The sequence below is a fragment of the Sphaerodactylus townsendi genome, linkage group LG08, assembly GCF_021028975.2.
Source record: "Sphaerodactylus townsendi isolate TG3544 linkage group LG08, MPM_Stown_v2.3, whole genome shotgun sequence".
Taxonomy (NCBI): Eukaryota; Metazoa; Chordata; class Lepidosauria; order Squamata; family Sphaerodactylidae; genus Sphaerodactylus; species Sphaerodactylus townsendi.
This window is the reverse complement of record NC_059432.1, coordinates 83,124,197-83,134,431: the sequence shown is the minus strand read 5'-3', so window position 1 is coordinate 83,134,431 and position 10,235 is coordinate 83,124,197. Positions and strand designations below refer to the sequence as shown.

At 39.1% G+C, this 10,235-nt stretch overlaps 1 protein-coding gene across 5 annotated transcripts in view; it reads right to left on the bottom strand.

Annotated features, from left to right (window-relative positions):
* Window positions 1-787: 787 nt before the first annotated feature.
* Window positions 788-10,235, bottom strand: part of LOC125437560 (U2 snRNP associated SURP domain containing) — a 45,899-nt gene continuing 36,451 nt past the window's right edge. For all 5 annotated transcript variants that reach the window (XM_048505235.1, XM_048505237.1, XM_048505236.1 and 2 more), the window contains 4 exons: window positions 9,218-9,328; window positions 5,563-5,681; window positions 4,434-4,610; window positions 788-2,625 (listed from right to left, as the gene is read on the bottom strand). In XM_048505235.1, the coding sequence (XP_048361192.1) occupies window positions 2,487-2,625; window positions 4,434-4,610; window positions 5,563-5,681; window positions 9,218-9,328 (546 nt within the window). In that variant the 3' untranslated portion in view covers window positions 788-2,486. The remainder of the gene's footprint in view (window positions 2,626-4,433; window positions 4,611-5,562; window positions 5,682-9,217; window positions 9,329-10,235) is intronic.

Below are 10,235 nucleotides of genomic sequence, written 5' to 3'. Positions count from 1 at the left end.
TGCTCTAGTTATTGCTGCAAGTAATTTCTCATAAGAGTAATTTCTGCATCTCACAAGCCTACACTCTTATCTAATACACACATGATTTTCTCCCAATAGATGAAGCTTTCAAAGATAACACAAAAAAGAGATGTCCTTCATTTGTTACCCTACATTACAATTTTCACATGTAAACCTCCATAATTCACTTTTGTGATAAGTCATAGCAGCTTAATGCATTCATAATAAAAAGTTGAGAAACAGCAGAGCAAATATATCTGGAGAAGTATTTATATGACTATAGGCAACTTCTAAGAAAAGTGGCTAAATCCTTTTCTGTCATGGTTTAGCTCACAAGAACAACTTGTGATAGCACACCCACCAGAGGATGGAAAAGCTGTGCCAAAGAGCCAGAGGGCTTAAACTATAAGGGAAGAAGTTTGAAAACAAAGCTACAAATTCAAAAAGCTGCACAGGACCTTCAATATGCAGACAGGGGCTTTTCAGAACCACTCTTCCTGTTGCACCTCTTTGCCACACATTCAAAAAAAACCCAAGCACAACTGAGCATGGAGGTCTTTTCTGAATGGCATCATGCATTAGCACTGTGGGTACACATACAGGGATGTCTGGATCCCAGCAAAAATGTATACATTTAATATGTGTTTATCATTCCCCTGTGATGCCCAGCGGTTTGAAAAATCTTTTGTAACTCAAGAAGTCTCATGGATATATCAGAGCACAATAGTTTTCTATATCACTTTAGAACACAATTCTGAATAAAAAGAACACTTCATTAGAATCAAGATCCCTTTAAACTTTACATTTTTATTACAATCTGCCCACTCCTTCTGGAACAAACAATGAACTTTCTCTGTTTTTCTTTCATGGAAAAAAAGTTAAGTGACCCAGAGGAGGTGCAATGTTTATATCAATGCCAAAAGAGAAAAAGCAGGCTTAAAACAAGAAGGCATCCAAAACTGGAAAAAGGAGCAGGGAGAATACAAGCATATTAGAAAACATACAAATTAATAAAAATCTAATTTCTTCCACTATTTCAACCATTTTCACAGCCAACAGATGAACGCAATACAAAAATGAATTTACAAGATCACCTTCCAGAATAAATCCACTTTAAAATACACAATGAGTTGTATTTATAAAGTTGTGGTCATTCTAGCAATATCTGTTCAGGTAAATACTCTGTACAGCTTTATGCTTTCCTTTCACTGCTTGGATGACAATGATCTGCAAACTAATACTGTGGCCAAAATTATCATTTAGTCCAACACACCCTACTGACAGTTCATCTTTTAGTTGTAGTTTGCAAAGGCTTAACAGTCAATTGGGATCAATGCTTGCAGCCATTCATTCTTATGGGAAGGAGCAGAGTGTTTCAGATGTGAAACTCAAGTTTCCTATTTGAGATGCAGACAGAACAACTGGCAAGTTTATACAACAGTAATTCTTATTTACAGAAATATGTATTAAAATTGCTTTATTTTCTTGGTTTAAATTATCTAATTAGTCATATGATGCTGCTGTTGTGAATGGCTCAGGAGACTGATGTGGCTTGAGAGAAAGGAAGGAGGTTAACAATACAGAAAGGAGTAGAACCTAAATGTGAGGGAGGAGGTTTAATGCCAAACTTCTCCTTTGCCTTTTTAATGAGATTCCTGAACTAAGAATCTGTAGTATCAAACAGACAGGAAGAAGCTAAAACACTTACCAGCTCTTTCTAGCAAATAAGTCACCACCACCTGGTTTTGGAAATATGAAGCATAACTGCCTGGCACAGACGAAACATCACCTATGGATCCTGATCACCAAATTATTACAGGGCAAGTAAGGCAGGCAAAGAATAAGGTTCCTTGCAGAATTATGATTGGAGATTTGTGCTAGAACCCAAAATTCACTGTTAAAGCACATCACTCTGTACTATAAATGTTATTTGTATTATGTCAAATGCAGATATTCGCAAGATGGAACTCATCATACCTGACTCTTCAGTCTGACCACCATGTTAAAGAATCCTGTTAAAGGATTTGCAACACATAGGACTGCCGCCTTATGGGCTGAATAATCAATGTAGGAAGGGAAAGAAAACAGTTTTTGCATATTTTCTTTCAGATTTTATTTGAAATCTAATTCAAGTTGTCAAAGCTACAAAAAAAAGGAAAGGAAAGGAAAAGGGGGAGAACAACTGTGGTTTTTGCTAAGTCACAACGTTCTAAAACAAAATACCACTACTGCCAGCAGATCAGTTACACACATTTCAGTTGAAGTTTCTAAACACAAAATTTCATCATGGGAAGTAGCCACAATGAAGGTATTTTGTACAATATAAAACAATGACAGGTCTACCGACGCAGTTACTCATGAGTATACACGTGCATTCACAAAAAAATTTAGGAATGCTTTTTGTGTTTTGTTTTTAAAACAGACTGTTCAGGCACAAAAACAAAACCGCATTTCCAGTAAATGACAGAATAAAAATTAACAGTTTGTCAGTGTTTACTCTTCTTCGACTTCTTGTGGGATCTGTGTGGTGACCGGGACTGAGACCTGGATTTTTTCCCTGACTTTTTAGGTGACCTGGATCGTGACCTCCTTGACCTTTTGGGTGTCCTTGAGCCAGATGGTGATCTGAAATAAAAAATATTGCATGTCAACAACATACAACCCATACTCAACCAATTTACACAATTCAAAAAATACAAAAGGAGCTATACATTAAGAATAAAGCAAGAGTTGGTATCGTATGTGCATTCATGACCCTTCTTTTCCAAATGATCTCATCAAGTGCCACAGAATTGAGCAGCACCCATCTTCTGGTTCTAGCCAATAAGGGCACAAACCATCAGTTTTTTAATTTCCATATATATTCGAGTATAAACCGACCCAAATATAAGCCGAGGCACCTAATTTTATCACAAAAAACTGGAAAACTTATTGACTCAAGTATAAGCCTAGAGTGGGAAATGCAGCAGCTACTGGTAAATTTCAAAAATAAAAATAGATACCAATAAAATTACATTAATTGAGGCATCAGTAGGTTAAATGTTTTTGAATATTTATTTCAAAGAAAAACAGTAAACTAGCTCTGTAAGTGGAAAAGAGGGTCAACAAAAGCAATATGGTATCAACAATAACTTTAAAAGTACAAAAACCTTAGCTCAATCAGCAATCAAGCTAAAAACACAAGAGAGTTAAAAATCCTTCAAAACTGGATTCCTCCCTCCTCATCGCCTGTTGTGTCCAAACAGAGCTTCAGCTATAGCTGGTGTGAGGTTATCAGCATAGACATTGTCATCATCACTGAGTTCGCAGTCATCACCATCAGAATGCCATACCATAGCAATTAAATTCTCAAAATATACCGTAAGCCCTACTCCAAAAATAAGCCCTAGTTATAGTTCTTAAAAGAGGTCAATTTACAGTAAAAACGTGGTGTCCAGGCAGCTATATATATAAACAAGTAAAATCAATTGGCAATAGAATGCAGCAAGACAGATAGACTTCACCATGGAAAACAGATACCCCTCAAAAGAATCTGGGTCCAGATAGGGGTTAATAAGAAAATAAAATATAAAATATAACAGACTGAGTACTGTAAATAAACGTACTGTATATCCAAGATCAAGGATTGGACTTTTTCTACAGCTGCCTCCTCCCAAGTAGGGAACAACCTTACTGAAAGAGAATTACCATATATACCTTTCGGAAAGTATAAGCTCGACCAGGTAGTATAAGCTTCGACCAGAGTAGTAAAGTCGAGGTTTAGGGCTTTTCAGCATTAAAATGCTGAAAAAAGTCGGGCTTATTAACACCTGAAAGTATATATGGTATTTCATTTCAAATATTTCATCATATCTAATCTTGGCAGCCAATTTCCTCCTCATGTGTAAGCATACATAACCCAGCAAGCTGACGACATAACTTACAATCTTAACTTTTTAATGCACCAACATGGAAATCATGGAACAAGATCCATGATTTTATCATGTCACCATTTGGTCACATGGAATAATACAATGTGCATGAATCAATTAACACCTGGTCTGACTAATTATATCAACACTTTTTCTTAGTGGGTATGAATGTATTTATGACCACTGAAGAAGATTCGTACACCTGAAACACATTTGGGCTTGTTTACTGTGAGTTTGCGGACTATCAGTTTTGAGATACTCAGTGAGAAAGGTTTACTGTGGTTTTGTTTACATATTATCAACTTTGAGAAGCTCATTTGTACTATATATTGTCTATTGAAGAGTACTTCGTTTGGTGACTTTCAGTCTGGCTAAATTTCAGGGCTATGTTTTAACTTTGCAATTTAGGTGGACTCTGTGATAAACTGAGTTTTTCAAAAATTCAACGTAGACTGGCACACTCTTTTCAACATGATCAGCACAACAAATCATTCCATAAAATCCCAAAATAATTCTGTTTACCTTTTGGCTTTTTTACTGGCATCCCTGGGTGAATCTTTGTGAGAGGATCGGGAGCGTGAACTTTCTTTGTGGGATCTTTCAGACCGCTCTGAGCGCTCCGATTTTGGTGATGGCGATTTGGCTCGCCTGCTTCCACTGCTGCGGGATGGACTGGGTGACGTGCTGTGTCGCCTTTTCCTTTTGAAAGAGCATACAGAAGTTTACATAAATTGTTCTCCAACCATTGATTAACCGCCATAAATTATTTCATGAAAAGTAGTTCAGAATCACAGATAAATTAGTTGACTGACTAGTGTTCAGTACGAAAACCTAATACCCTTTATCATTAAAATTTTCACAAGAATCACTGATACTGAAGAGTGCAGTCCTGGGGTGGGGTGGGGGGAACAGCTCAGAAGGTGGTGTGACAACTACATCAGAGTAAGTGCCAGAGTAAGGAGCAGCAGTGGCGAAGGAGGTTAAGAGCGCGTCTATCTAATCTGGAGGAACCGGGTTTGATTCTCCACTCTGCCGCCTGAGCTTGGCGTGGGGGGAGGCGCGTGCGCGCTTATCTGGGGAATTCAGATTAGCCTGTACACTCCCACACACGCTAGCTGGGAGACCTTGGGCTAGTCACAGCTTCTCGGAACTCTCTCAGCCCCACCTACCTCACAGGGTGTTTGTTGTGAGGGGGGAAGGGCAAGGAGATTGTAAGCCCCTTTGAGTCTCCTGCAGGAGAGAAAGGGGGGATATAAATCCAAACTCTTCTTCTTCTTCTTCTTCTTCTACTTAAGCTGGTGTAAGGGGCTTTTACACCAATGCAGAGGCACTTACACTTGTGCTGGAGAGCCTCATGGCAGCAAGATGTCTGGATGCCAGTACTGCCATGGCAGCAGCATTCCCATGGTGCAGGAGCCAGCTTTAGTTAGCTTCCTGAGCCCTTTCAGCCAGAGGACGCCTCATCCGTGGTGTGACGCCCGCCCTCCCAGTCTACCTCAGAATCGCACTGAATCATGCTTAAATGACACTAAAAGATATGTTTGGAAATATTTTGCTAGTGACTGAATGAACATGCGCAAGTTTCTGATACCAGAAAATTTAAGTTCAAACATCCAACAAGGCATTTCAGAAGTAGTTACTCATTCCATACCTCTCTTTTCTTGTCGGTGTACTTTCTTCTTTTTCCTTCTTCTCTTTAGATCTGGATTCAGATTTTTCTTTATCCTTCTTGTCTCTTTCTCTCTCTCTCTCCTGCTCCTTTTCCTTTTCCTAAATCACAAGGCATTGAACTTTTTAATAACGTACACCATTCAGTAAATCTGCTACTAAATCAAAGTTTAAAATTAGTTCAACAAGAACAAATATTTATTAGAACAAATTATTATTAGTTTTAAAGGCAGTCTATTAAAACATGAAATAAGCTCATTTTGGTTTTCAGCATCTTTACATCAAAAACTTCAAAGATGTGTTTTATTTAACACATTCCTAGACTACCTTTTCACAAATTCAGGGTCTCCAAAATGGTTTTAAAAAACTCCACAAAAACACACATACACAGTTGATACATTAAAAACATTTAAAATACAAATATGTATGAAATAGTTTAAACAATGAAATAAAAGAATCAACACAAAAATATATAAACATACAAAAAGGGAAGAGAACTAATAAAAATCAGTGAGGGAATTTCAAACCAAATAAAAGACTCCACTAGCCGGCAGAAGACAATGATAGAGGGGAACAGATGAGGTAGTTCTAAAGTTTTGGGACCACAGCCATGTAAGGTTTTTCTTAAGTTGCTACCCATCTAGTCTCAGATGGTGGAGCACCCAAAGCAGGGCCTCCAAAGATAACCAGAGTGGCTGGGTTAGTCATAAGTGGCTTAGTCATAAGGAGTATGCTAGCTCCAAGCCATATAGGTCTTTAAGGGTCAATGTCATATTTTCAAGGGTCAATATCATATCTGATATTGAATAGTGAATAGGGCTCAGGAGCAAACAGTGTAGACGGAACAAGTCTAGAGTGATAGGGTCACTCTAGTAACACCTTGTTTATCAGGAATGATCATATCATTCGTAATCTTATTATGATCCAAGAACCATTATGATCCATTATCACCCAACACCAAAGTAACACAACCTAAACACAAATAAGGCAGACAGCAAACTTTATCCCCTATTGCCACTACACACACCTATCCTACTATATACATACCCCCTGCACACACTGTATCTCAGCTGTCCCAAGACTGCCCTGAAACACAGGGCTCTGAGTGGAAGCAGGGAGGCAGGAGAGATCCAGTCCACAACTGGAGGATCCCACTAAAACTGCCAAAATGTGATTTTATTGCCAACACTACACATGCAGACTGAAGGCATCCCTTTAAATACATTTCCATTGCAAAAACTGAAATATTCTCCAAAGAATTACACAGCAGTAAAATTCCAAACTATGTGATTTGTACCATACATAATTTAAGAGCTATACAGACTTATAGAATAATAAAATATTGTGCCATATTCTGTACACTCACAATAACCCTTCAATTCAGTTCAACACTAAAGCAAATACCATTTCCCTAGGGAATGCAAATTCAGGATCTTTCATATAGAGCAGGGGTCCCCAAACTTTTTAAACAGGGGGCCAGTTCACTGTCCCTCAGACTGTTGGAGGGCCGGACTAAAAAAAACTATGAACAATTTCCTATGCACAAATGATTGTAAAATGTTTGATTTCACCTTTCAACCTTTTTGTCATGGTCTATTTTTAGAACAGTGACCAAAGTATGTCAAGTGCAGGGTGGGCTCCAAATATTGTTGGGGAGGCTGTGGAATACCTTCCCCTGTAAAAAAAAAAAAGCAGAACTTTCCCAATGAAGAATTCCATCTAACCCAGGATCAGGTATCTTCCTGGGTTCTTCCTCCCTAGCAGCCAGCGAGCGATTCGCCAGCCTGGCTGATGCCAATGGGAGTGAGGCGGAACAGAAAGCCTGAGAGCAACACATGGAGTAACCGAGAGGGAAGGGCGGAGCAGGAGTTGCCACGTGTAAGGTTTCCAACTCTGGGTCAGAAAATTCATGGAGATTTGGGGGTGCCATCATGTAATTGCAATCAACAGCCATTGGGGCCGGTTCCTCCTCTCCCTTGAGCTCCCACTGCACATGAATGGAGCCATCGCCGCCATGCCTGGCGGGCCGGATAAATGCCTTCAGGGGGCCACATTTGGCCCCCGGGCCGTAGTTTGGGGACCCCTGATATAGAGGAACTAATTAGTTCAGTTACCCAAACAAGCCCAGAACACTTAACAGACAAGCTGTTAGGAGCTCTGTAGCCTCTTGTCCTTGAAAAACTTATAAGATTTCCTACTGAAATGTTAGATCAGTAGCATTCACCAACTATATACACCCTAGGCATGTATGTGACATCTATTTCAAAGAGACCTGTTTAAAAGTTAACGCTCAGCTCATTATAATGGAAGGATCTCACTGATACAGCTGAATAATGCAAAGGGTTAAAAACTGCAATAGTTCTGGTTTAATTGTTATGAGGATCACAGGAATATTGCTCCATGTAATTTAGCAGGATAGCAAAAAGCCTTACATGCAGTTACATATAAAGGTCCTCTACCTGAACACACCAAATACATCAAATCTACAGTCATAATCTACAAAAGCATCTATGGATCACTATACTGCAATGGCAAACAAACTCCGCAAGAAGCAATTTTCATTGCTCCCCCCTCCACACTAATAGCTCTACAACAGATAGACACCATGTGCAGCATAGGAGAGCTGCATTCTGCACCACCTGTATGTGTGCTAGGAAAACACAATGGGGGGAAGCTCTAGATCAGGGGTAGGGAACCTTTAACACTCAAAGAGCCATTTGGACCCTTTTCCACGGGAAAAGAAAACACTTGGAGCCACAAATAATTGTTGACATTTAAAATTAAGCTAACACTATATATATATAGGGTTTTTTTACCTTTTACTCTGCTCATTCTGAGAAGCGCATGGATGCGCCCGCCCTGCTGCCTGCAGGGCAGGCAAGGATGGGGCCGGCGGCTTGGCTTGTGGAGCCACAGTGCAAGGGCAGAAGAGCCGCATGCGGCTCTCGAGCCACAGGTTCCCTACCCCTGCTCTAGATCAACAGAAGCACTGCATTAACTCCTAAGCAAACATGATCAGCTCTTAGATGGTACAGGCTTTAGGAACAAGAACTGTTCAGTTGTGTGGCACAAACTGAAAATCTATTTTTATCACACAAGAGTATAAAGTACGTATTGATCCAGCATCACAGGATTTGGGGTGGAGATAACTGTAAAGTGAGTCATACTGGAGTTCGCACACCAGACTAAACTCACAGCACGTACTGAGGTACATGATGAGCCTCTTAGATGGACCGGATATTTTCTACACAAAGAAGAATAATACAGCAAAAACAAAGATTACAGAGTTGGCAGATGAGTTTATAATCTACAACTTCACAGTCAGAGGTTCCTCTTAGACATTCTGGTATTTGCACCAATATGTTCCCTGTGTGTATTTTAAAAAAATGAAGTGTCAACACTTGACTGAAATTCAAGAATGTCTGAAAATGAGATGTTTGGATGTGTTCAAATGCTATACTAATCCTGCCGAATGTATATGCATAAAAAAGCCTGTTACCTACTGCACAAAGTGAAAAATAACTCTCAATATAGATATATGAAAACCACTGGGTATCAGCAAAAACATACAACACCATGAATTGCAATGCTTTATGTGAAACATGCCAATTAACTGATTAAAAAGCAGTACAGCTTACTCTCTGGAGCAGCTTATCTCTGTAGTGTTCAACTTGTTCCTGAAAACTCTGGCCTAGCTTCTTGGGCCTTTTCCCAGATTCCAATTCGTCCTGAAACTTCATGACCTTCAGCTGTTAAAAAAAACAACACATTTAATACATTCAACAATATGTTCAGCAAAAATGATGACCTATAGGTATGAACTGTGGTTAATGCTACTGGAACACGGCCATACAACCTGGAAAACCCATGACACCCTAGTAATTCCGGCCATGAAAGACTTCTACAATAAACTGTGGTTAACTTGGAATCTTCAAGGTAAAACAGCCATTCTGTACAGTTCTCTTCAACAACACTGAACCATTCATTTTTACAATTACTCTAGAGGTTTACTAATACTGAACTACCTCTCTTCAAATTATTGGTGAGACTGACAATGTGCAGTCTGTGGAATTAGGATGTCTTGAAATATCTATTATTCTATGCTGCACTCTCATTTTTCAACTGAATAATGAAAAGAAATGGCTTCTCTTTTCCCTGCTGCAAGTGAGCATAGCTTGCATTCCACAGCAAACCTCACTTTAATCTTCCTTGCAAAAGGAATCACAGTCAACCGAAGCAGAAAAGACAAAACAGACAGTTTAAAACACAGAACTGAAAATAATGGAAGTCTCAATGGTCTAGTTTGTCAGGAAAACACCTATATTGGACAGCGTATGTAACCCATTAAAAGAGAAAACCCTAGTCACACCATCTTTTTGTAAGCTGCCTTAGATATATAGAAAGGGAGGATATAAATATTTTAATAAGTTAACAAATAAAATCAATGCACTGGGGACTTGCAAGTTACATTACTGTGCTCCTTTTGCGGTCAGGCTGACAATATAGGCACTGTTCAATTACAAACAGGCTCAAGCCAGCGAACTCAAACTGTATCTGTTTTTGAAACATCTGTATTGGTTTTCAGTTTGTTTCTGAGCCAAATGTTAACCCACACAGCCTTACTACCTTAATAAGTACTCAGATTCTAAAAACGTC